The sequence below is a fragment of the Heterodontus francisci genome, chromosome 8, assembly GCF_036365525.1.
Source record: "Heterodontus francisci isolate sHetFra1 chromosome 8, sHetFra1.hap1, whole genome shotgun sequence".
Classification (NCBI taxonomy): Eukaryota; Metazoa; Chordata; class Chondrichthyes; order Heterodontiformes; family Heterodontidae; genus Heterodontus; species Heterodontus francisci.
In genome coordinates this window covers 72,965,675-72,993,216 of record NC_090378.1, presented here as the reverse complement: position 1 = coordinate 72,993,216, position 27,542 = coordinate 72,965,675, and the positions used below count along the sequence as shown (strand labels likewise).

The window sequence follows — 27,542 nt, the reverse complement described above, 5'->3', positions numbered from 1 at the left end:
TTCCACTGCTATGTCCAGACTGGCCAAGAGAGTGTGGGAAAATGGCGCACTAACATGGAACACAAAAGTCCGAGTGTATCAAGCCTGTGTCCTCAGTACCTTGCTCTATGGTAGCGAGGCCTGGACAACGTATGTCAGCCAAGAGCGACGTCTCAATTCATTCCATCTTCGCTGCCTCCGGAGAATACTTGGCATCAGGTGGCAGGACCTATCTCCAACACAGAAGTCCTCGAGGCGGCCAACATCCCCAGCTTATACACACTACTGAGTCAGCGGCGCTTGAGATGGCTTGGCCATGTGAGCCGCATGGAAGATGGCAGGATCCCCAAAGACACATTGTACAGCGAGCTCGCCACTGGTATCAGAACCATCGGCCGTCCATGTCTCCGCTTTAAAGACGTCTGCAAACGCAACATGAAATCGTGTGACATTGATCACAAGTCGTGGGAGTCAGTTGCCAGCGTTCGCCAGAGCTGGCGGACAGCCATAAAGACGGGGCTAAAGTGTGGCGAGTTGAAGAGACTTAGCAGTTGGCAGGAAAAAAGACAGAGGCGCAAGGGGAGAGCCAACTGTGTAACAGCCCCGACAATCAAATTTTTCTGCAGCACCTGTGGAAGAGCCTGTCACTCTGGAATTGGCCTTTATAGCCACTCCAGGCGCTGCTCCACACACCACTGACCTCCTCCAGGCGCTTACCCATTGTCTCTCGAGATAAGGAGGCCAAAGAAGATTTTAATAGAGTGAAGACTAAGCGTGACATCTCTGGATAATCCCAAACTCTTCATGTATTGTTCAGAGCAGTGGACTGTGTATGTTGATGCCTCAGGGTCAGTCACATAATCTGAAGGTCCTGAGTTCATCCTCAGAGAAGGCAGTAAGTCTTGTACAGTTTTAATTGTCAGCTGTGGCTCAGTTGGTAGTGCTCTCACGTCTTGCCAAGGTTCTCGGTTCACGTCCCACTACAGGGCTTGAGCACAAAAATCAAGGCTGACATTCCAGTGCGGTATTGAGGGAGTGCTGCACTGTCAGAGGTGCTGTCTTTTGGATGAGATGTTAAACCGAGGGCCTGTCTGCCCTCTTAGGTGGATGTAAAAGGTCCCATGCTACTATTTTGAAACAGCGCAGGGGAGTTATCCCCAGTGTCCTGACTAACATTTATCCCTCAATCAACACCACAAAAACATTATCTGGTCATCATCACATTGCTGTTTGTGGGATTTTTGTTGTGCGCATACTGGCTACTGCTTTTCCCATATTACAACAGTGACTACACTTTAAAAAGTACTTCATTAGCTGTAAAGCGCTTTGGGACGAAAGGCGCTATAAAAATGCAAATCTTTTTTCGACATCGGCTGCGGGTTACCGAGAGGCTAAGTACTGCCCCTCACTCCACAATGGACCGTTTTAGCTCACTAATATACATCCTGGAAAATTAATGCTGAAATCACAAAAATAATAAATATAAATTGTCATTAAGCACTTGATTAATTTACTAATCCCGGTCTATTTGAATTGTAACAAAATAAAAATTTTAAATAATGAAAAGACGAGGCAGGCGTGCTCTACAGACGGCTCATTGGGTCCTGACGCTGGAAAGGGCGCCAAGCTCCGTTGCTAAGCGGGTGAGTTCGCGGATGTTGATCCGACCCGAAGTTCTTAATCCCCGCACTCTGGGGTCCGATCCCCCCGGTGATGCTGGACAGAGGGCGGGGGGCCTGTGTCGGGTTTCGACTAGTCGGCGAACGGTGTGCATACGGAGTTCGGGCACTGAGCAATTGGGAGAGGGGGAAGAGGAGGAGCGGAGAGGACGGGGAGACAGGTTGGAGGGAAAGAGGGTGGATGGGGAGACCCGGGGGGGAGGGGAGGGGGAGACGACGAGGGGGTGTGTGGGGGGGGGAAGGAGGGGGAGACGACGAGGGGGTGTGTGGGGGGGGAAGGAGGGGGAGACGACGAGGGGGTGTGTGGGGGGGGGGAAGGAGGGGGAGACGACGAGGGGGTGTGTGTGGGGGGGGGGAAGGAGGGGGAGACGACGAGGGGGTGTGTGGGGGGGGGGAAGGAGGGGGAGACGACGAGGGGGTGTGTGTGGGGGGGACGACGAGGGGGTCTGTGTGGGGGGGGAGGGAGGGGGAGACGATGAGGAGGTGTGTGTGGGGGGGAAGGAGGGGGAGACGACGAGGGGGTGTGTGTGGGGGGGGAGGGAGGGGGAGACGACGAGGGGGTGTGTGGTGGGGGGGGAGGGAGGGGGAGACGACGAGGGGGTGTGTGGTGGGGGGGGAGGGAGGGGGAGACGACGAGGGGGTGTGTGGGGGGGGGGAGGGAGGGGGAGACGATGAGGGGGTGTGTGTGGGGGGGAGGGAGGGGGAGACGACGAGGGGGTGTGTGTGGGGGGGGAGACGACGAGGGGGTGTGTGTGGGGGGGGAGGAGGGAGGGGGAGACGACGAGGGGGTGTGTGGGGGGGGAGGAGGGAGGGGGAGACGACGAGGGGGTGTGTGGGGAGGGAGGGGGAGACGACGAGGGGGTGTGTGGGGGGGAGGAGGGAGGGGGAGACGACGAGGGGGTGTGTGGGGGGGAGGGAGGGGGAGACGACGAAGGGGTATGTGGGGGGGGAGGAGGGAGGGGGAGACGACGAGGGGGTGTGTGTGGGGGGGGGAGATGATGAGGGGGTGTGTGTGGGGGGGGAGATGACGAGGGGGTGTGTGTGTGGGAGGGAGGGCGAGATGACGAGGGGGTGTGTGGGGGGAGAGATGACGAGGGGGTGTGTGTGTGGGAGGGAGGGGGAGACGACGAGGGGGTGTGTGTGGGGGGGGAGGAGGGAGGGGGAGATGACGAGGGTGTGTGTGTGGGGGGGGAGGAGGGAGGGGGAGAAGACGAGGGGGTGTGTGTGTGGGGGGGGAGGGAGGGGGAGACGACGAGGGGGTGTGTGTGGGGGGGGAGGGAGGGGGAGACGACGAGGGGGTGTGTGTGTGGGGGGGGAGGGAGGGGGAGACGACGAGGGGGTGTGTGTGTTGGGGGGAGGGAGGGGGAGATGACGAGGGGGTGTGTGGGGGGGGGGAGGGAGGGGGAGACGACGAGGGGTTGTGTGGGGGGGGGAGGAGGGAGGGGGAGACGACGAGGGGGTGTGTGTGTGGGGGGGGAGGGAGGGGGAGACAATGAGGGGGTGTGTGGGGGGGGGGGAGGAGGGAGGGGGAGATGACGAGGGGGTGTGTGTGGGGGGGGGAGGAGGGAGACGACGAGGGTGTGTGTGTGTGGGGGGGAGGGGGAGATGACGAGGGGGTGTGTGTGGGGGGGGGAGGAGGGAGGGTGAGACGACGAGGGGGTGTGTGTGTGGGGGGGGGAGGAGGAGGGAGACGATGAGGGGGTGTGTGTGTGTGGGAGGGAGGGGGAGATGACGAGGGGGTGTGTGGGGGGGGGGAGGGAGGAGGGAGACGACGAGGGGGTGTGTGGGGGGGGGAGGGAGGAGGGAGACGACGAGGGGGTGGGTGTGTGGGGGGGGGGAGGGAGGAGGGAGACGACGAGGGGGTGTGTGTGTGGGGGGGAGGAGGGAGGGGGAGACGACGAGGGGGTGTGTGTGTGGGGGGGGAGGAGGGAGGGGGAGACGACGAGGGGGTGTGTGTGTGGGGGGGGAGGAGGGAGGGGGAGACGACGAGGGGGTGTGTGTGTGGGGGGGAGGAGGGAGGGGGAGACGACGAGGGGGTGTGTGTGGGGAGGGAGGGGGAGACGACGAGGGTGTGTGTGTGGGGAGGGAGGGGTGACGACGAGGGGGTGTGTGGGGGGGGAGGGAGAGGGAAGACGACGAGGGGGTGTGTGGGGGGGGAGACGACGAGGGGTTGTGTGGGGGGGGTTAGGGAGGGGGAGACGACGAGGGGGTGTGTGGGGGGGGTAGGGAGGGGGAGACGACGAGGGGGTGTGTGGGGGGGGAGGGAGGGGGAGACGACGAGGGGGTGTGTGGGGGGGGAGGGAGGGGGAGACGACGAGGGGGTGTGTGGGGGGGGAGGGAGGGGGAGACGACGAGGGGGTGTGTGGGGGGGGAGGGAGGGGGAGACGACGAGGGGGTGTGTGGGGGGGGAGGGAGGGGGAGACGACGAGGGGGTGTGTGGGGGGGGAGGGAGGGGGAGACGACGAGGGGGTGTTGGGGGGGGAAGGGAGGGGGAGACGACGAGGGGGTGTGGGGGGGGGAAGGGAGGGGGAGACGACGAGGGAGTGTGGGGGGGGAGGGAGGGGGAGACGACGAGGGGGTGTGGGGGGGAAGGGAGGGGGAGACGACGAGGGAGTGTGGGGGGGAGGGAGGGGGAGACGACGAGGGGGTGTGTCGGGTGGGGGGAAGGGAGGGGGAGACGACGAGGGGGTGTGTGGGGGGGGAAGGGAGGGGTTAGGGGGTGTGTGGGGGGGGGAGACGACGAGGGGGTGTGTGGGGGGGGAAGGGAGGGGGTGTGTGGGGGGGGAAGGGAGGGGGTAGGGGGTGTGTGGGGGGGGGGAAGGGAGGGGGTAGGGGGTGTGTGGGGGGGGGGAAGGGAGGGGGTAGGGGGTGTGTGGGGGGGGGGAAGGGAGGGGGCAGGGGGTGTGGGGGGGGGAAGGGAGGGGGCAGGGGGTGTGGGGGGGGGAAGGGAGGGGGTAGGGGGTGTGGGGGGGGAAGGGAGGGGGAGACGACGAGGGGGTGTGTGGGGGGGGAAGGGAGGGGGTGTGTGGGGGGGGAAGGGAGGGGGTAGGGGGTGTGTGGGGGGGAAGGGAGGGGGAGACGACGAGGGGGTGTGTGGGGGGGGAAGGGAGGGGGTGTGTGGGGGGGGAAGGGAGGGGGTAGGGGGTGTGTGGGGGGGGGGGAAGGGAGGGGGAGACGACGAGGGAGTGTGGGGGGGGAGGGAGGGGGAGACGACGAGGGGGTGTGTGGGGGGGGGAAGGGAGGGGGAGACGACGAGGGGGTGTGTGGGGGGGGAAGGGAGGGGGTAGGGGGTGTGTGGGGGGGGAAGGGAGGGGGTAGGGGGTGTGTGGGGGGGGGAAGGGAGGGGGTAGGGGGTGTGGGGGGGGAAGGGAGGGGGAGACGACGAGGGGGTGTGTGGGGGGGGGGGGAAGGGAGGGGGTGACGATGAGGGGGTGTGTGGGGGGGGAAGGGAGGGGGTAGGGGGTGTGTGGGGGGGGAAGGGAGGGGGTAGGGGGTGTGTGGGGGGGGAAGGGAGGGGGAGACGACGAGGGGGTGTGTAGGGGGGGAGGGAGGGGAAGACAACGACGGGGTGTGGGGGGGAGGGAGGGGAAGACGACGAGGGGGTGTGTGGGGGGGGGAGACGACGGGGTGTGGGGGGGGAGGGAGGGGAAGACGACGAGGGGGTGTGTGGGGGGGGGAGACGACGGGGGGGTGGGGGAGGGAGGGAGACGACGGGGGGAGGGTGGAATGGAAGGAGACGGGGCCCGAGGGGAATGGAAGGAGACGGGGCCCGAGGGGGGGGCGGGGGGGGGAATCGAAGGAGATGGGGCCTGCGGGGGTGAGGGGAGGGAGACAGGACCCGCAAGGGGGGGGGTGGTGGGGAGGAGACGAAACATTCGGGGTGGGGGGGGGGGTGGAAGAAGAGGACAGGAGGGGGAGGAGAGGGAGGGAGAGATGGGGTAGAGTAGTGAGACCAGGGGAACAGGAGGGTCAGGTGGGGGGGGAGGGAGAGAAGACTGGGAACAGCGGGGCGGAAGGGGAAGAGAAGAGTGGGAAGGGGGTGAAAGAGCTGATGGAGAAGAGGTTTGTGAGGGATGGGGAGTAAGAGGGGAAGTGAATGAGTGAAGGCTGCGGTGGGAGGTGGTGGTGGCTGTGGCAGAGCCTGGTTGGAGAGAGAGTTAATCGTGCCTTGTTCATGTGTAAATGCGAAATGCATGTTGAGTGATAGTGTGTAGTTTACAGAAAGAACACAGTCTTCATATCTTGCAAATACTTGAGCTGGGGTATCACAAGTGGTTTATTTTTTGATGTGTCACTATCTCGTGTTCTATTTTATATATTAATGTAAGATTTACAGCAAGTGTAATGTGAAAGGGCTGGTCAGATGTAACAGCTGCACTTTAGCAGCAGAATAGTTGTATTATAGTTCGTGGTGTGAAATTTCTGGTACAGCATCTAACTTGGTTACAAGTGGTAATTTTTCAATCTGATCATAGATGCAGTGGTTCTCTTCTACCCATGTATTGACACCTTTGGAGTCTACCAGCGACTAATTATTAGCCACTCCTCTTCCCGGTCTGCATGCTGTCCCTTTGTGGCATAATCTGCAGACATATGGTCATCTTCCACATGCGTGCCAATGACAACCAGCTTTACCTCTCTTTTCCAACTGTGCTGTCAGATTGTTTGTCCACCATCCAGTCTTTGATGAGAACTTTCTCTAGTTATTCAGGTGGGATGATGAAGCCATCGTCTTTGACAGTCATCACCTTTTCTGGCCACTGCTCAGCAGATTGTTCACACTTCCAGTGGTCCAACTTTCGAACCTCATATCATCTCCTTTACAAAGAATGCCTATTTCCATATCTAATATGAGCTGCCTCTGCCTCCACCCATTTGTTCATACCTTTATCACCTTCAGTCTTAATTACTCCAATGTTCTCCTTGCACGTTTCCTATCCTTCCTGTGAAAATTTTCATTTGGTCCAAAACTGCTGTTGATATCCTTTCTGGTACCCAGCCCTATAGCCATTATCATAATCAAGCATGCTTATTTGTGCTTCTATCTAAAATAGATATATTTGGTGGTTATGTTCTATATCATCACATACATATGAGATTAACATTATCATCTCTAACTTATTTCCTGAGTGTAAGCACTGCCTGGATAGTCGAATAAATTTTTTTTTATCACTTCATGAAATATTGAATGAATATGGTTCTTAAATTAAGCAAAAAAAGTTGCTTGCCCATTGTCCTCTCATTTGTTTAAAATTAAATTTTAAATATGATTTGAAGTTAATCTATACGGTGTGTAGTTAAAGCTAAAATCATTGATTCGTAAATGCTTTGTTCTGTAATTTGGAATTGTTAGTAAGAAGCATTACACTGGAAAATAGCAGTGGAAATTGAAGAATATCATTGTCAAATTAAGCAGCTCTGAACTAATGTCCTTGGGCTATAGAAACTGAAAATATTCAATTTAAATTGAGTGTTTTAAGTAGCTATGTCAAGGCCTACCATGGCAAATACTTTATTCAGCTGATTAATGAAAGTAATTATGCATCTTTTATTTACACATTTGAATGGAAAATAAAGGGGTCAATTATAAAGAACTTAATAGGTATGGTGTCATAATGCCAGTGACGTCACAAACTAGTTTCAACTGATTTCTTGGACAAAATACTCTGATTTTTTTTCAGTTGAGTTTCTATAAGCATATTATTTTTCACCTTCTGAAAGTACTTGTAATTACAGCTGGCCATGACATATTCCTGGTTTTTCCTATTATGGGTGATGGGTTCTATATGTTTGTTTTCCAGTTCATGCGTAGTACTAGGTTGGATTCTGGTTCCTGTGTAAATTCAGTAGATATATATGATGGTTGATAACATGGTTTCATAATTTAAGTTAGCATTGGTTTCATAATGCAACTGAGCAGATGCCACTCATCATGTAGTAAATCTATATATTTATTTAATAAGCTGTGAACAAGAAAACCGTCTAATTTCAATCCACAAAGTTGCTGTTTCTGTTTACTAGTGAAGAGGATGCCCGGCCTTGTACAGAATGAGAGTAATGGAAGGGGGAGCCCTACCAAAAGGAAACGACTTTCCCTTAAGTTCTTTCAGAAAAAAGAAGCCAAACGAGCACTGGATTTTACTGAGAAGCAAGAAAATGACCAAAACCCTTCAGAACCAAAAAGGCTGGATAAGTATGTTGCACAATTTATCACTTCAATACATTCTGCAAAGCTAAGGCGATGACCACAATGTTGTTCAAATATGTATTTTTAGTAAAGTACTGTAAAATTGTACATGAGACTGCATCATAAATATGCTTTCTGGCTTGTATGTGCAGGATGCCTTTTTTATTTAGTACTGCATATTAAAAAGGCTGTTTTTGCTGACAACACAACCACTAGGTGGCGCTGGACTGGCTCATGTGCAGCGTGTTCCACTAAAACGTCACAGTGTGCAACGTTCAGGCAGTTGCCAGAACTAAAGATGGCGCTGCTCTAATAATCACAAAAAGGCAACGTAAACCTACGGCAGTACACAGTGGCTGGAGAGAGTGGGTGGTGGGTGAGGTGGAGTGAGCGGGCGGGGCAGTGGGGGAGAGACTGGGTGGGGGGGGAAGGGGAGGAGGAAAGCGCCCCCGCCGCTACCAAGGTCTTCAGCCGCTCTCCCTGCTGCCTCCCTGTCCCCCTCTCTTTCCCCCCCCCCCCGCATTACGCGATGATGTCATCTGCGCATGCGCCAACTAGTCCTGGCAATGCGGAACGCCACGCACGCAGAGAGCAGGAGCCCGTTTGCGCATGTGCGCAGCTTGGTGCAGTCTGATGACGTCAGCGGCCGGGTGCGTTGTCAAGAATCACTTTGTTTTAAAAAATATTTCTGCTGTTTTGTCAGAGGAAGTATGGTTAGCATTTTGCTATTGTTAGTGCTCAGGCTTGTTGGAAGTCCGTGTCATTGATATAGTCTGATTTTGGATCTTACAAGACTAAACTGAATGGAGAATATTAGGAAGGATGTGTGTGGTACAGATGGGGGTGGGGGAATCTAGAAAAGCAGAGAAATACATGCAGACTAGTCTGCTAATGTTATAATTTTGTCTGTCAATAGAGTATAACATACATACTATAATAAGGGAACTTTCCATATAAACGCTCGTAAACACTTCTAGACTGTTTTGAAACCATTTGCTAGATAACGTATCTGATGCTTCAACTCCAGCAGTCTTAAGATGCTCTCTGACATTCAATATTACATGCAATGCTCCTCTAGTGAATTTTTTAACTCAACTGTTGGCTACTCTGACAAAAATTGAAGAAACAATTGCTTGTGATTCCATTTAGAAGATAAATCATTCCAAATAACTTCTTTAAAAAGTTCTTATTACAGTGAAATTAAATAAAAATATTCACAATTATCTAACCATGCAAGTTGTTGGTGCTTCAAATGCAGTATCACATCATTTGATAATTTGTTAATCAGGACCTCAAATTTGCATAATGTATGAATTGTAACATCTTATGGATATAACCGTGTGCAAACTGAAATGTGTACAAAGCATAGCAAGCCCAGCTGCCACGTGCTACTAACATAACATTATGCATATTCTAAATAACTTAATATTATGCAAACCCAACTAAATCTGGTGGAGGGAGGCAATGAATGCGGGGAGAGGGACAAACCAGGAAAATCGGTGCCTCTGATGGAAAACCAATTGTCCAGTACTTAAATTGCATGCTTGGCTGGATTGCCTCCAGGACCAGAAAGATTACCACCAAAGGAGTTTCTGCTAGCAGTTGCTGAGCTGCTCCCAACTATATGGTAGCCTGAAATAATGTGTTCAAGCAGGAAGGGAAAAATTAACAAATCTACAGATTTGTGGCCTGGAACCTGGTACCTTGTCTTCACAAGGTTGCTTTATAAATGGTTGAAGGAGGTAAGAAAGCAAATATTTTAGACAAAATGTATACTGACTTACAGTTTCCTTCCCCATCAATTTGCTATAATTTCCTGACAAAAATATTTCTTGGTAAGAAAATTCTACAGAAGGTTCTTTTGTTTGATGAATCTCTCCAGTGTATGTATGTATTTTGTGAAATTCTGATGCCCATAGCTGAAAATGTACTTGCTAAGTCCTGTGAGGAGATCTCTTTCGGTATGTTCAATTACATATAATCAGGCAATTAAATAATATGTGGAGAATAATATATGGATAATAGTAAAATGAAAGGTATGTATGTAGGTAGTTTGATCTTCGAGTAGGTTGACCCGGGTTCAATTCTGGGTACTGCCTGTGTCTGCGTGGGTTTCCTCCGGGTGCTCCGGTTTCCTCCCACATGCCAAACACTTGCAGGTTGATGGGTAAATTGGCCATTAGCAATTGCCCCTAGTATAGGTAGGTGGTAGGGAAATATAGGGATAGGTGGGGATGTGGTAGGAATATGGAATTAGTGTAGGATTAGTATAAATGGGTGGCTGATGGTCGGCACAGACTCGGTGGGCCAAAGGGCCTGTTTCAGTGCTGTATCTCTAAATAAATAAATAAAGGGTCGGCACAACATCGTGGGCCGAAGGGCCTATACTGTGCTGTAAGTACTGTATTCCTCTTTCTCCTTCCCACTTCCATATGCTAAGTTGCATATCTTCCCTAAATGTAGGAGAGTTATTTATATTTTAGTATTTTTCCCTGTTATGTCAAGAAATCACTCAGACTAGCTTCTGACTGGTGCTGAGTGCATGCTGGGCAGTAGGTGTCCGTTTATTTACCTGACTTGTAGTGGTCCACCCCCATACAACATCTTGATTTGTCTTTCTCATTACTTTGTCAATTTGTGGTTATTGTGTGTTTGCCTTCTACTAATACTTCCTCTCTATTGCACCTTATACCTAGTTGTCAGGACTGTGTCCCTTTTTTGTTCAGAATAATTTCTTTCACTTGTGGTTTGAAATATTGTTATTTAATATATCTTTGACTTTATGTTCAATGATTGCAAGGTCTCTGAAACCTTTTTGTTCAGAATTAGTGATTATTGTACTGGCAATGTGGCTTTTCTTCTGCCCCAATCCCATCCCTAAAATAGATGTGACAAAGTTGTTTCTGGAGCCGCATTGATACCTTCTGCAGTTGGACACGAAAAGCGGGAGGAACTTCTACCCTTTGTGGGCCTGAACAACCTGGGAAATACATGTTACCTCAATAGTGTACTTCAGGTAAAGTAGACTGATCTTAGAGGTGGTGTCAGTTCCTTGAATTGTCTTCGCCAGTACATGTAATCAAATTACATTACTCTTTAATTTTCTGATTTTGTAGCATGAATTTGGAAGAATCTACTTTGAAATACACTAATCAGTTGGTACTTTTTTTATATACAATTTTTAAAGTCACCTGTTCATTTAAATTAGATTGATTAACCTCACGCAGAGTGTCATTCCCTCTAATGTCATTATCAGCCATTTGAACACATTAATAAAATTACATGTGGACAGATACTCTGCTTCAATTTCTTCATTTATCCCAATTTGTATTTTTTAAGCATGCAAACAATGAAGGATAGGGAAAGACCTCATGCTTCATCCAGCCAGTCCAATTCAGTTTGCAATCATGCATATTGTGGAGGGTTGTCCAGGCTGCTTCCTCCACCATAATATTTGCTTCTGTTTACGTTGTTTTCCTCGATTATTTTTCCTGCAGTTCAATGTTTTTTTTAAGTACTCAATTTTTAGAAGAAGTCCTCTTCATAAATACAGCAACTGTGTATGTATTTACAAACTGATATGCCACCATCAAAACACATACTTTTTAATTTTTAAACCCCAATGTTGTTGAAATCCTGATCAATATTTGACACTAAAACAGTATGGGTTAGTTGAAAATGGTCAGATTTGGTTCTGAAACCGTACCTGGGTAACTGAAGTGAATGGCCTTTGTCGTTCCTAAATTCTTAGATTAACTGGGTCATGCGTCTCATTCGTTTTTATGGGATCTTGTACAGAAAATGGCTGTCACATTTACTTCCATAAGTCACTGTACTCCATGGTAATTCATTGTTCTGAAGTGCTTTGAGACATTTGAGCAATGTAAGAAGGTAGTGGTGGTGCTTCTGTTTCCTCTTTTGCTGGAGTAAGAGTGTGGAAAAGCAGAGAAACAAAGAACTGCAATTCAGCCAGAAAAGACCTTTATGAGGGACTCATGAGATGCACCTTCTTTGAGTAACTACTTGATTTTTAAAATATTGAATACGAACATATGAACATACGATTAGGAGCAGGAGTAGGCCATTCAGCTCCTCGAGCCTGCTCCACCATTCAGCAAGATCATGGCTGATCTGATTGTAATCTCAACTCCACATTCCCGCCTACCCCCAATAACTTTTCACTCCCTATTGATATTGATGGTATCAATATTAGCTGTAGCTGTGCTTCCATTTTTAATATTTCCCTTGACCACGTAGCTACCAACAAAAATCATCAAATTTTTAAATAGTGATTGACCTGTGGCGAAAGAATCTATCAGATAATAAGAGGGCACTATTTTAAAATAATCCCAAAGGAAATTAAGGGAGAGGTAGAAAAAATCATTACAGAGAAGATTGTTAGAATTTGCCACAGACTGTTATTGTCAGCTGTGGCTCAGTTGGTAACGCTCTCACCTCTCAAATGAATGTAAAAGATCATATGGCACTATTTTGAAGAAAAGCAGGGGAGTATATTTTATTTTATTTAGAGATACAGCACTGAAACAGGCCCTTCGGCCCACCGAGTCTGTGCCGACCAACAACCACCCATTTATACTAACCCTACAGTAATCCCATATTCCCTACCACCTACCTACACTAGGGGCAATTTACAATGGCCAATTTACCTATCACCTGCAAGTCTTTGGCTGTGGGAGGAAACCGGAGTACCCGGCGAAAACCCACGCGGTCACAGGGAGAACTTGCAAACTCCACACAGACAGTACCCAGAATCTAACCCGGGTCCCGGGAGCTGTGAGGCTGCGGTGCTAACCACTGCGGCATTGTGCCGCCCCAACCACTGCACCACAGTTCTCCCTGTAGTCCTGGCCAATATTTATCCCTCAACTGACATAACTTTAAAAAAAATTATCTGGCCATTGCTGTTTGTGGGAACTCTCTGTGAGCAAATTGGCTGTCGTCTTTCCTATATCACAACAGTGACTACATTTCAAATAGTACTTTATTGGCTGTAAAGTGTTTTGGGATATCCTCAGATTGTGAAAGTTGCCAAATAAATGCAAATCTTTATTGAAGCAGAGTCATTAAATTATTTTAAGTTGAATTAGATACTTGATCCAAAGAATATTCAAAGGTTATGGGGCTTTGACTAGGTGGCTAATGGTGAAAGACTTTGGCACGAGATGTTGATCCAAATATTCTGCTTCTGTACTGTAAAGTATGATTCTATTTAGCAGCCCATGTTCAGCAAATCTATTCTGAAAATGTGGTTGCTGTATAAATTTGTATTATGATCACACTTTATTAAAATACAATATTTGCAATGACTAGGTGCTGTATTATTGCCCTGGATTTAAAACTGGAATGAAATTCATGTATGACAGCATCTACAAAAAACAAGAAATACTGAAGAGTGAAGAGGATTGCAAAAAAGACCAGGTAATCAGAAATGAAAACGCTCTTGAAAATAATTTAGGCTTAGGATATCCATATTACCCTACTATTAGGATATTTTAATTTGCTGCTACTTCTATAATTATATGTATAATAAATGGGTTTGCTTCCAGTGTTTTATGTTCAAAACAATGACATTGATGTATGGTTCCCACAGGCCTGGGTAGCCCTCTGGCACCTCATTCATGTGTTCTTGTATCTTGCTATTTGATCATGGAGGGCACAGCAGCTGAGGTGAACGCTGTCCTTTGCCTATATACAATTTCTAGCCTGACACTGGATAGTGCTCGAGGAGAAAATTTGGTTGGTTTTCCAGCCCCCCACTTTTTTTCTCTCCGAAAAGCAGTGAAGCCAGTTGTAATACTCTGGCAGATTTCAGCCATCAGCACAAATGAGATTGAACTGAGTACCTTTCCAATCTGTGAGTTAGCACCACATCACAGTGGGTGGTATCTTTATCACTGAGCAATAGGAGAAGCAACATAAATGGAAGCTTTCAGCAAAGTAAAGCTCTTAAGGGACAGCTATGATCACATAACTGAAATGGTAAAAAGGTGATGCCTTATTTTTCTTCAAACAAAGTGACTCCTGACAACATCAGAGCTCCAGGCTGTGCTCAGATGCTGCACATGTGCAGTGTACATCTTGCATTGCCCGGACTAACTGGCGCATGCGCAGGAAAATGCGCTCCTCCCCCTTGGCCACTCACTCCAGGCTGCTCATTCCTCGCTTTGCCCCACCGTCTGGCTCCTCGCTCCCCCCTCCTCTCTGGCCGCTCATTCCCTGTTTGCCCCCCCCTCCCCGGCTTCACTCCTCTCCGCCACTTGCTGCCCCTGAAGAAGCATAGCAGGCTGCAAGGGGTGACGGGGTGATGTAGGAGCGAGTGGCCAAGAGTGGGATGGGTGGGTGGGCGAATGGAGGAGTGAGCAGCGGGAGAGTGGGATGGCACTGAAATCTCAGAATTATGCAGGGTGTGCAGCACTGTCAGAGGTGCTGTCCTTCTGATGAGATTTTAAACAGCACAATGTTCTGAGTGTCAAACCTGTCCATTGTGTGCTGCCATGGGTTGAAGTTGTTTTTCTCTGATAAATTGAGCAGCACCATCTTTAATCCTGGCAGCTGCCAGAATGGCACAGACAGTGACGTTTCAGTTGATGAGGCTGCATTTGCACATGTGCTAGTACAGCGCCACCTAGTGGTTACATTGTTAGCAAACGCAGCCTTCTACAAAGTAATGCAAGCTTTTTTAAAATGGGAATTATCAATGTAGAACAGTTAATTTCAGTCAAATATATCCTGATGGTTGCTGCATTTGAAAGATTTCAGCCAAGTAAAATTTGAAGTACAGTACTTATCTGTGAATATTTCTGTACTATAGGACATATTAAATGGTCAAGAGGAATTGCCAATCTGCTTAGAACTGATCTGCAACTTGCACAACTTGATTGTATCAATGGAACAGATACAAGCCAGCTATCTTCTGAACGTAGAAAATTACATCGAGGCGGAACTTGCTACTCCGCCTAAGAGACTGATGGGTACACTGAAGTAAGTTTTTAAATGGATATGTTGAAATTTTTGGGAGAAATAAAATTAGTGACAAAATTTAGATATTAGGTTTTGTTGTTAAATAATTCTGTTCAAGGCACTTCTGAACAATATGGCTGTATTGAACGATTAGCTGTGAACTTAAAATTGAGTCTCTGGGTACCCCTCCATGATCATTCTTGAGTACTTGTCTGTTGTCAACTATCTTAAATAACAGAATCCTTGCCAGGGCAACTGGATATCACAGAATATTTATTCATAGTGAAGAGATTTTCTTAGCTATGGTAAAGTAGGTTTAGCTACACATCACTATTATGATAGGCCCTAAAGAGATCAATTTTATCTGAGAAGTTAGAAGTAGTTTTATACTTTTCTTTTTCCTCCCTTATGTCACATGCCCTGAAGGTGATGATTCATACTACACTATGGCTACTTGGGCAGTGGCACCCATTCTTCATCTGTGAACCTGTGAAATGTCATCAGACCTCTTCTGTTATCCTATGAATGCAGTTCAAGCAGGAGATACTCAATATTAATCATGAATAGGAGCCGTGGTTTTTCCTTTTCTTCCATCCTGGGGATGTCCAGGTCATTGTTGCACTAATCCCACTGATGCTGGAATTGAGATTGAGTAACTCAACTCAACTCAGACCAGGAATTGAGCTCAGGCTCTTTCCTGTCTGTATGAACCACACCACAGGTTATATTGATGCCCTATGCAAAATCCTGCTTTGTTTAACAGTATTGTAAAATTAATGACTATGTTTTTAGTACTAAAATCGTACTTTCAAGGTTCTGCATTGAAGGAATATTCTGGGAGACGTTTCTATCTTTAAAAACTTGTTTGAAAACTCCAAAAAAGAATTTATTTATACTCCTCTCCTCAGTGCTTAGCCCTAATAAACATATATGTTTGCACACCAGCTGAAACTGCCATGCTTGTGCTATTTCCAACACTGGACACTGAAGTGTGATTTTTATTTTCAGCACTTGTTTCAGCTGCTGGCACAGAAACTTCACATTTGAGCACTCAAATACTATTTCAGCAACCAGCCTTGGAAATGGCACAAGGGAGGCCAGCAATTGTGAGGTTAACTTTTTTTTATTTCCCTTTTCCACAATTCACAAGTTTTCCCCCACCCCCAACCTTCCCGCATCAAAAGAAAAAGTTCTGAAGCCATTTACTCGTCTTGTGGTACTTTGTCCAAGTAGTTATTATCATCTGCAAGTTTCAGTAAACTGCCCAACCACAGGTAATCACAGTCTCATTCAATCCTATTTTTAAAAATTCTTTCGTGGGATGTGGGTGTCACTAGCAGGCCAGCATTTGTTGCCCATCCCTAATTGCCCTTGAACTGAGTGGTTTGCTGGGCCAGTTCAGAGGGCAGTTAAGAGTCAACCACATTGTAGGCCAGACCAGGTGAGGACAGCAGATTTCCTTCCCTAAAGGACATTAGTGAACCAGTGAACAATCGATAGTTTCATGGCACCATTACTGAGATTAGCTTTCAATTTCAGATTTTTATTAATTAATTGAATTTAATTGATCCTGTAAGTGTTCAACATCCAACAAGGGTTGCTGGAATGCAATTTTCCACCTAACCCTATAAGCACTGAAGCCAATTGTAATAACCCTCCTAGTACCCCTGCTGATCATCATAGATCAGGAATCGAACCTGTGGACCTCCTGTTCTTTGTATCTCTGTTACCCACTGCAGCAGTTTGCTGAGCCAACAGGGGAAACCTTAAAATTTATTTTTAAACTTGAAATACAACAAGTAGAACAACAAAAAGCTCATTTGGTGAGTCAGATGATACACTTTTATAATAGCTTACACTATTATATGGTGTATGATATAGTTCTTGTGTGTCATTTGTCATGGACAAAAACGTGTATACCTCATATAATTAACCCTGATTTTCTTTCCCCACTGTAAAATTCTTTGTTTTTCTTTGTGTTATTTTATCAGATTCATTCTCATTTTTTCACTGTTTCCTCTCATCTGTATGTCTCCCAGTGTCTCTGTTAAGCTGTTACATGTTTCCTTTACAGATGTACTCACTATCCATCTTTTACCTTTTTAAGGTACTGTACTGTATGTAGGAAAAAAGGTTTTCTGAGAAATGCTAAAATATGGGTAGCTGAGGTAGAAAGTGGGGTCAGGCCATGAGTGACCTAGGTTGCAGCCAGGAGAATGCAAAGATTCGGGGTTAAGGAAGAGTAGGGAGATCTGGGAAATGGGGTGAGAGAGCATGGTAATATGGATATAGTTGTTAGGCTTGCAGGGTGAGGCAGCATGTGAGCAGCCAAGAAACACTCAGCAGGTGAGCAATGCAAAGTCTTTCCCATTTGAATCCTCCATCAAACTTGTTTTCTCCTCAGCTTATTCAGCACCATATGTTTGTATAATTCTCCTTGATCAAGTTGTGTAGGGGATGGCTGAAAATTTAGCTAAGAATTCTGACCCCAAAAAGACATAATTAACAAGACTAGGTCTCCAGAGAGTCTGCCTAGCTCAAACCAAACTAAAAAGCTGGCATAAGAGAAAGGATTATTAAAAAGCAGTGGTGGTACACCAGGAAAGGGTTTGCATGTACAAGGTAAAAGAACAAACTTTGTACTCTTTTTAAAAAAAAAAATTATTTGTTCATGGGATGTGGGTGTCGCTGGCTAGGCCAGCATTTATTGCCCATCCCTAATTGCCCTTGAGAAGGTGGTGTTGAGCTGCCTTCTTCAATCGCCGCAGTCCTTGGGGTGTAGGTACACCCACAGTGCTGTAAGAAAGGGAGTTCCAGGATTTTGACCTAATGACAATGAAGGTGCCTAGGTCAATGCCGGGTGTGAAATCAAAAAAACTTTGTATTTTTAATGTTTAAATTTTAATTTTAAAAATGAGGCGATGATAATTGAGTGATTTTTAAAAGAAAAATCTCTATTCTAGAACTTTATCTTTTGTTTCTTTATTGACCATAATCTGTCCAGAATCACTGATATTGGCTTGGTGTATTGAGATATCCCTCTGTCACATGACTTACATTTACTGTAAGGGTCCATTGTACTCAAGTAGCTAGGCCATAATACAGATTTCAACTATACTTGCAATGTATTAACACCAATACAAGTTGTAAAGAATCCTGTTGCAATACAAATGAAGTGAAATTACATTTTAATGGAATGATATATAAACTGTCCACTTGTACTTTAGAGAGCTGAATCCAATGTATGATGGATACCTACAGCATGATGCACAGGAAGTGTTGCAGTGTATTCTGGGATACATCCTGGAAGCTTGCCAGTTGTTAAAGAAAAGTGCATCTGTTGAAGAAAGTGTAAACCCTGAAACAACTGCAAAGAATAAAATGAACGGGCCCACAGAAACGCTTTACTCCAATAATCTGATAGTTGGAAATGACACTGTGCAAGATGAGCATGAAATGCCTGATCTGGAGAGAGAGGAAATGCTAAAGAAAAAGAAAAATGGTAAAAGAAAAAGTGATACACAAGCTGGCAATGCCATGAAAAAATCTAAGTTGCCTAAGGATCTGAAAAAAATGGAAGCAAAACGGCAAACAAGACGGAAGGGTAAACCTTCTGGGGACATTATTGAACAAGAACCTGATATCGATGCGAGAAGTGTATCAGTTGCTCAGAAGAAAACACAACTTGGGTTAAGGTGGCTGAAACCTACAGTGAAGCAGCCAAGTATTCTTTCAAAATTCTATAGCCTTGGCAAGCTAGCATCAAATCAGGGCATGAAAGAACCAAGAAAAGATGATGAAGCAAATGGAAATCAGCCAAATTGTACAGAAGTGGCAAATGAGGACAGTTCAATAGAGCACTACTGTTCTGCATCAGACAGCAAGACCCATTGTGCTACAGAAACCAGCAATAAGAAATATGGAGGCTTGTGTGAAATTGAAGACAAGTACATAAGGAAAACAGGTCGGTGAGCCTAAAAGTAAGTTTCTTTTGAGCTAAAGATGACACAGAAAAGCAGGATTCATTCAATACCTCAACTAAAATCTCTCAATATCAGCACATTACAGGCAAACACCATTTCCAATTAAATATTCTTTATACTGTGCAATTATGCTCAGTGTTTCTGTCTAGTTTTAACACCTGTGGAGCTAGAAAAGTAAGGAGCCTGGGGAAGAGAAAGAAAAGCAAAGCTAAGGAGGTAAGAGTGATTAACTAATTTAAAAATTAACCATGGGAATCACTGAGATGGATGTTGAGATATTATCCAAAAACCATAAAGAGAGACAGAAGACATTGTTTAGGCTAAAGGTGACATTAGCAAAATTTGGGGCATTATTTTGTGAAAATTAATTGATTTCTGTACACTGTTATCTAGTAGAGTAAATATTGATGGGGTTAGAAATGGGTAGTTACCATGTTGACTTTTTCTTGTTGGATTGTGTTCTAACACAGCTTGTCTATCTGAAATTGAAATATGACTGATCAGTTTTCATAGATCTAAGTTATTTATTCCTCTGTTTACACAATTCAAACTTTCTTGCAGACTCACAGAAAAAACAAATAAATCATGGTACTTTACTGCCACATTGTTAGTACAATCTAAGCAAAGAATAAATTTTTGGGACACCAAAGACAAATTAATTTATCTGAGTTTGCCATTCCTCTGTGGTTTGCTATGAATATATTATTTGACAAACAATCCTATCCCAGCTTTTTGACACCTATGGCATGTTGGATTGACTTGGTTACATCTGTGATGCCACTAGTAGTCTAATTTGGATTGGCTAATAGCTAGTTCCAAAGATTATTTTTATTTAACCAGTTCGTACTTGTAAAGCATATTGCTCCTACTTCCATTTTGGATGATGAGAGGTAGAAGGAAAGGGAATTAGAGTTTACAGAAATATGATAAAAGATGACAAGTCTAAAATGCCTCAGTTAAAATCCTTTAGCGTTATGACAGTAGTAGTTACTCCTGATGCCAGAGCTTCTGTATTACTTTAATATCAGTATTTGATTAGCTGAAAATTTATATGATCTTTCGTGCCAAAAACATAGTCATTTCTCAATCTGTCGCCAGCCAAACGATTGTTACTTCTCCACCTCTGTTATTAGCAATAGAAACATAGCCTGTCTTTCCCCAAACTTCTGCAATAAATCACTTATCAAGTTGAGTGAAACATAATTATTTTATAGAGGGTAAACTTTTTCAGTGACTTTCCCAGAAAACGTTGGTCTACGTCAAGTATTAGGCTTCTTGAGTCTTTTTATTGAAAGCTTTCAGCTCCTGCAATATGAAACTAAAATTGTAAAGTAGCTCTTTCTGTAATAATGACTCTACAAACAAATAAGCACCTTATAATGACTGTAAGGAAAGTAAAAGAACTACTTCAGTGTTGATCCAAAAAATATATTTAATATCAAAAGTAATCATCTTTCTAGAATTGTTCAGGGGCCTTAATGGGAGGTACAGTGTGCCAGGTAGAAACTTCATTCATTGCACTAAGGATAAACTTTAGTTTTGAGAGTTGATTTAGAGCCACCTGATTTTTTTCTTTCTGATGTTTGGCCATTTCTGGTTGGCTTTGATGCAAGATTTGGCATCTCATTTAAAAGAAAATTTGTTGATCTTTTATGTTGCTTACTGAAAAAGCTGATGTCTGTTTGCCTTTCCTTTTGGTTTGTCTTTCATGCTCATTCTTCATTATTTCTGTTTCTTTGACTTTCATAATTCTTCACTTTTCTTCCTGTCTGTTTTCTACTTTGCTTGCCTCCATTCTCTCTAAGCACTCCATGTAATTTAAAAGAAACTGAAGAATCCCTTGCATTGTTCTTTGCCTCTACTTTCTCAGAATACCAGCTCTCCATTTTTCTAAGTCTGCATCCAGCAGGAAAGCAGAGACAAAAGAACAAGGTAAATGCAGTATAGTCCTTGTGGCTTCACTCTCCTGTGACCCATACATAGTTTGAGTGCCTTAAGTCTTTTTGTCCCTCCTATGTCACAGAGACCCAAGGCTTCAATCCATAGTTCCAAAAGTGGTTGCATCTCCCTGGGTATGAAATCACAGTTCTTTTGTTGGGCGTCATTATAATCTTGAAAGGTTCAAACACCCCAGATACATTTCAGTCAAGTTACCGACTAGGAGATCACTCCCATCACCATACTCCATAGTATTCTCATTCCTACCTGATTGGCCAGTTTTTGTAGGAAAGTTTGTAGATTTAATGTGAAAGGTTGTGGGAAAAACCTGTGCTCACTGATCATTCTTTCATTGAACTGCTCTAAGAAAGCTTGAAATGCAGTTTAAAAGTAAACATCAGTTAGCATTAGCATCTCACCTCTCGCTGGAATATGTGGTTGAAAAAAAAAACTTGAGTCTCATGATCTGAGGGGGAGTGCTTGAAGACAGCAAGCAGACCTGGGATGGATCAGAAATAGAGGATTCAGTGTGGTTCTGGGAGTTGTGACTGCGATTGCAGGAGCCCACAGGAGAACACAGCCAGTGTCTTCGTGAATTGTTACTAAATTTTGCATCCATTTGGTTGCTAATCAGCTGCTTAGTAGCAGTCAATCAGGAGCAGATACACTAGTCGGAGCTCCAATTTTATGTCGGTCATACAGTCTACACAAGTCAACCACAGACAAGCAGAATGTGAATAATTATATTTGATCATTGATTTAGATGACTGGACTCCACTGGAAGAATAGTAGTACTTATGATATGGACCACCTTTCCGTCATGTATGTCCCACTACAAATAGGATGCACAATGTGCTTCTGTTCACCAGTGTAACTTTTTCTGGGATATGTATATGGAGATAATGTGATCGAGATTAGGACTGTGGCACTCAGCAAAAAAAAAAGAAGCACCCCTACAATGTAAGATGTTTTATCCAGGTCACGATAAAATAAAATCTGAAGCTGTAATTAGAATTCTATTGTTTACTCCAGTTTTTCCCTCAAGCCGCTAACTTTTGCAGGGGTATGGTTGTGACGTACTTGACTTAATGAGGAAGTATTCTATTTAATTGCTTTACTGTTGTAGATGTTATAGAGGTTTGTATATCAGCCATGTCTGGCCCATTTCCTGCACCTCTACCCTCACCCCTTCCCCTCCATCCCAGAACTGCGACAGGGTTCCCCTTGTCCTCATTTTCCACCCCATCAGCCTCCATACCCAGCCACCTCCAGCGTGATGCCACTACCAAATGCATCTTCCCTTTCCTTCCCCTGTCAGCATTCCGAAGGGATCGTTCCCTCCGTGACACCCTGGTCCACTCCTCCATTACCCCCACCACCTCGTCCCCTTCCCATGGCACCTTCCCCTGCAATTGCAGGAGGTGTAATACCTGCCCATTTACCTCCTCTCTCCTCACTATCCCAGGCCCCAAACACTCCTTTCAGGTGAAGCAGCGATTTACTTGTACATCTTTCAATGTAGTATGCTGTATTCGCTGCTCACAATGTGGTCTCCTCTACATTGGGGAGACCAAACACAGACCGGGTGACCCCTTTGCGGAACACCTCCGCTCAGTCCGCAAGCAGGACCCCGAGCTTCCAGTTGCTTGCTACTTCAACACTCCCCCCTGCTGTCATGTTCACATCTCTGTCCTGGGATTGCTGCAGTGTTCCAGGGAACATCAATGCAAGCTCGAGGAACAGCATCTCATTTACCGTTTGGGCACACTACAGCCTGCCAGACTGAACGTTGAGTTCAATAATTTCAGAGCATGACTGGCCTCCCGTTTTACTTTTATTTTTAGTTATTGTTTTTTCTTTTTCCTTTTTTATATATATATTTTTTTATTTTATTAGTTTGTTCAGTTTGCTTACCCACTTTTAATTCATGTTTGTACTTGCGGCTGTTCAATTTTCAGTCTGTTAACACCCTATCTGTACTAATGCTTTGTCTTTCAACACACCATTAACATATTATTTGTCTTTGCTCCACGACCTTCTGGTCAGCTATTCTGTGACCTTGTCCTATCTACACCTTCTCCTTTGTTATCTCTTGCCCCACCCCCATTTTACTTGCTTATAACCTTTTACATTTCTAATATTTGCCAGTTCTGAAGAAGGGTCACTGACCTGAAACGTTAACTCTGCTTCTCTGTCCACAGATGCTGCCAGACCTGCTGAGTATTTCCAGCATTTCTTGTTTTTATTTCAGATTTCCAGCATCTGCAGTATTTTGCTTTTATTTGTATGTATCAGTCCTTGTATAGTGTAGCAATGCCAGTTGATGATCTGTACAGTGCTCCCCTTTCTGTGACATGTAGAAATATGGGGCATCTTCAGCAGATTATATTTAATTTCAATGGTCATGGAGCCTCACACTAGTATAATTCTGATAACAGCTCCTTTTGGTTTGTTTAGAGTTGTCTGGATTTGAGCTTATGGATGGAATGTTCCAAGGACAGTTAGTTTTGAGAACACGGTGTTTGGAGTGTGAGTGTTACTCTGAGCGAAGAGAGAATTTCCAGGATATCAGCGTACCTGTTCAAGAAAATGACCCAAAGGAAGATGGCTCTGAGAGTAAGTAAACAAATGGAGTATAGTGAAAAATGATCCATTTGGGGTCAGTAAATGTACTGCAGGATTTTGCAATGGAGCATATTAATTTTAATTCTGCATTTGGGTGGGGATATGTTGGAAGACTTGGGAAAAGGGTAAAGGAGAATCCTATGAAAGTTTTTTTTAATAATGGCTTTTGCAGCAGTGAATTGTAGTGCTGTGGTCAGACTGTATCTAGTTCTGGCTGCTGAGATATCAGGGAGACATTCAAGTGCTAGAGGCAGTGCAGGGAAGAGCCATGAGGCTGATTACTAGAGTTAAGGGCTGAGCTATGAGGATTGACTGTAAATTTTCATGTCCCTTTTCTTCCAGCATCTCCAGAACCAAAGATGGAGATAAAAACACTGAAGTGGGCGATATCACAGTTTGCTTCAGTGGAACGAATAGTTGGTGAAGACAAATATTTCTGTGAAAACTGTCACCATTACACAGAAGCTGAACGCAGCCTGTTGTTTGACAAGATGCCAGAAGTTGTTACTATCCATTTGAAGTGCTTTGCAGCATGTAGCTCAGAGTAAGTATGGAAATTAGTATGATCGGAACTGCAAAAAATTGAAAGTCAGGTAGAATAGTAAATTTATTGGAGAAACAAAATTGCATGGCAAAGTTTAAGTTCAAAATAAAGTTGTTTTAAAATGCCTGAAACATTTTTCCCTCTTGGCTTTTCAGTGTAGAAAGGGAGAAACTGAGAGTAACTCCTCATTCTTGCATATCCTTTTAAGAGTATGACTGACTGAAGTAAAAGTGTTCACCTGTCCACAAATAGTATAGGGATAAGCAAGAGAGGGGGAAATGTCCAGAGATCATATATGTGAAATTGCATTGCTGGTCTGTGTGCACCTAGGACAAAATGCTAGCTCAATGGCAAGTCACCCATGGTGGGGAAGGAACCAAATCAATTTGTATTGTACAGTATTTGCTACTTCCAGCAAAAGTGCCTTGCTATAAATTAGATTTAGATATACAGCACTGAAACAGGCCCTTTGGCCCACCGAGTCTGTGCCGACCATTAACCACCCATTTATACTAATCCTACACTAATCCCATATTTCTGCCACATCTTCACCTGTCCCTATATTCCCCTACCACCTACCTATACTAGGGGCAATTTATAATGGCCAATTTACCTATAAACCTGCAAGTCTTTTGGCTGTGGGAGGAAACCCACGCAGACACAGGGAGAACTTGCAAACTCCACATAGGCAGGACCCAGAATTGAACCCGGGTCACTGGAGCTGTGAGGCTGCGGTGCTAACCACTGCGCCACTGTGCCATTGTACAAGTCTGCATTATTTAAAATGCTGCAATTTACTAGAACATGGGTCATTTATCCCATACTTCTCAACAGTGTACATGTTCATTGTTCATGAATGTCACATTTAGAATGTGACACATAAGCTTTATTCTTTAAAATGTTATAGCAGTAACACTATATCCTTGCTGCTCATGATCTATTCTGTTGATTATGGATTTTTTTAGGTTGGAGCCATATGGCAATCTCTCAAAAGTGAACACTCCCTTGCTGACCCCTCTTCAACTTTCTCTTGAAGAATGGAGCACTAGAGAAGCCAATGACTGTTATGAACTGTTTGCTGTAGTCATGCACAATGGGGTGAGTATTAGTAGTGGTCATTACACAGCCTATGTAAAAATGACAGATTTTGGCAGTCAGGAGATGCACAAAGAAGAATCTGTATTGAATTGTGCATACGGTGTGCAACAGGAACCACTCGGTGAGGAAGAGACAAAAAGCTCTGTTTGTTCACCAGAATATGACGACGGAGAGATATCGATTAAACTGAAGGGCAAATTCCAAACAGCAACAACTGGTAAAACTGCAAAGAAGAATGCAGAAAGTGTTGGGCTCCTTGGTGGACAAAAAAATATATCCAGTTTTGATCTGTATGTCCCCAAGAACAAGAAGGATCCTGAAAAACCTGGAACTGGATTAGAAGAAAATGTGAAATCTGACGCTGTTAACTTCAGAGAAAAACATATTCATTCCATTGATGACCAAAATTGTTGCAACAACCAACATGGAGTGTCTGTAACTGAGAGGAACATCATAGAAAACCATTTTCCTCAAGGCTGCTGTAGTCTGCTGGAGTATGAAGGAAAATGGATGCTGTTTGATGATGCTGAAGTGAAGCTTACAGATGAGCAAGATTTTCTCAGCTCACTTTCTCCATCAACCTCTTGCACATCAACCCCATACCTGTTGTTTTACAAGAAAATGGCAAACACATAGAGCACCTTTAGAGATTGGTTTAATTAACTTCGACATGGGATTTTTTTTTTTCACTGCTTGTATATTTAATATAGAGCATGGTTTTTAAACTTTGAAGCCTTTTTGTGTGATTTGCTAGGAATAGCTGTCTGAATCACCAATCGAGCACTCCCAAAACAGCCTGAAAAAGCAAGCTTCCAAGCCTGTGTTTAAATATGAAGCAGATTTTAGGCTCTAAATTTAAAAGCGACTTTTGTAAAAGCACATTTAGATGCAACTTTTTTTGTAAATGGGTGTAAAATTTACATTTCTTACCTAACTACAGCAGGGGTTAGATTTTAAAACTAATCTCTATCCCATTATTGTTGGATGTTTAAACTTTCAAAGTGATTCTTACCATACTCATCTAGTGCCCCACAGCCAACAACAGTAAAATCTAAAGGATATGGTCCGCTGCATTTTAGAAGGTTGAAATATAGCAGATACTTAGTAAAACTAAAACTGAGTTTGACCTAAACCATCTCCTAATGCAATGACATCATTCCTTGTATCATTTCTCCTACAGGTCCTTACTGATTCTGGGACAAGATCCCTGGTATCTTGCAGTGCTGCCCTCCAGTGGTTAGTTGTAATTTGTGCACTGAGACTGAGTATAACAGGCTTCACAGCTAAGCCTGATCCTGTTCTCAGTTACTACCTGGCATTCACTATTAGGAACACCGATTATTTCTCCTCCCTCTCCCCTCACCCCCCATTTATTGCTATGTCGGTTGGGGTTAATTCTGTAGACCAGAAAACAAACTTGGGATATTCCTGGACTACATATGTGGGGTGGAAATTTGACCTAAGTTGTTGCATGTCTAAAATGTGACCTTTTAACTAGATCTAGATTTGTGCTTTAGAACCTCTTGCTGAGTCACTTCCTTTACAAAACTACATCGATTCAATGAAGAGTCTCTAGTGACATCTACTTTTGTGTTTTGCCCTTAGTTCAGATGCCCTGTAACATTCATTAATTTCTTTTCTATATGTCATATAGATGGTGATATACAGATAGCCACTTCAGGCCCTGAAAAGGATTTTCTTTTTAGATCGAAAGTCATTTCAGAAATGTTTCTACAAGTTTGAATATCAGACAAAATGTACTTAATCGGGAATATAATCACAGGTTTCCTTTTCTTAAGCAGTGTATTTTAGACACTAATGTAAATATAAAACATTGAAGTAATTTTGTATAAAGTTAAATCATATAACTTTTAGTATGTAGTTTCTAAGATGATCTAGGAAACCTATTCCACAAATTCACCCCTCTAACTTGTAAATACAATTATCTCCAAGTTGTACATAAAAGACCAGTGGTGTATAATTTTAATAACTTTTGCTTGAAATGAAACTTGTATAGCACAAACATACATGTGTATATTAACCTGCCTTGGGTCATCATGGTTTTTCAGCCAGGCCTGATCACTGTTGTAATGTGGGCATTAACAACTCAAGGAACAGCCCTGCTACATAGATGTTGGATCAACAGCTTATTTTGACTAAAAACAAATAAGCTGTTACCAGGTAAATCTGGTGCATTTTTTTTTTTGAATTTCTAGCATTGCAATTTTTTCTTTCAGCAGTTCAGTCTCTTTTTCTGTGAATTGCAGGATTTCAATAGGGTAGAAAAATGTTATCAAATTTTTTTGATGCCGTATGCAAGTTGCAGTATGTGTTGGCAGATAGCGCTTCACTCCATTTTGATTTGAAGCTGGCCCAGGATGCCACTTATTGTGGCACAAGGAGCTGACTAACATTAAGCTGGATGGCGTAGGATTGAGTTCAAGCTCTTTGTATTTCTTTTTCCAATTTTACTGTAAATTGGGAAATTAATTTCTTTCAATAAAACAGAACCATGAATCCACACCCTT

At 44.7% G+C, this 27,542-nt stretch overlaps 1 protein-coding gene across 2 annotated transcripts; it reads left to right on the top strand.

Annotated features, from left to right (window-relative positions):
• Window positions 1–1,574: 1,574 nt before the first annotated feature.
• Window positions 1,575–27,530, top strand: usp1 (ubiquitin specific peptidase 1). 2 transcript variants are annotated; one of them, XM_068037344.1, is made up of 9 exons: window positions 1,575–1,622; window positions 7,680–7,851; window positions 10,732–10,861; window positions 13,177–13,284; window positions 14,678–14,847; window positions 18,054–18,790; window positions 23,205–23,363; window positions 23,715–23,916; window positions 24,882–27,530. In XM_068037344.1, exons 2-9 carry the CDS (start codon window positions 7,688–7,690, stop codon window positions 25,648–25,650), a joined length of 2,439 nt encoding a protein of 812 aa, XP_067893445.1. In that variant the 5' UTR covers window positions 1,575–1,622; window positions 7,680–7,687; the 3' UTR covers window positions 25,651–27,530. The 2 variants fall into 2 exon arrangements, with proteins under 2 accessions (XP_067893445.1, XP_067893446.1); XM_068037345.1 differs by lacking the exon at window positions 1,575–1,622 and adding an exon at window positions 1,632–1,745.
• The last annotated feature ends 12 nt before the right edge of the window (window positions 27,531–27,542 follow it).

What these genes read in the sequence shown, in the direction of transcription:
- usp1 (XM_068037344.1), top strand. Translation starts at nt 7,688, where the DNA reads ATGCCCGGCCTTGTACAGAATGAGAGTAATGGAAGGGGGAGCCCTACC. An exon ending in AAAGGAAGATGGCTCTGAGA is followed by an intron (nt 23,364 to 23,714) that starts GTAAGTAAACAA and finishes CTTTTCTTCCAG; the next exon opens with CATCTCCAGAACCAAAGATG. An exon ending in TTTGCAGCATGTAGCTCAGA is followed by an intron (nt 23,917 to 24,881) that starts GTAAGTATGGAA and finishes GGATTTTTTTAG; the next exon opens with GTTGGAGCCATATGGCAATC.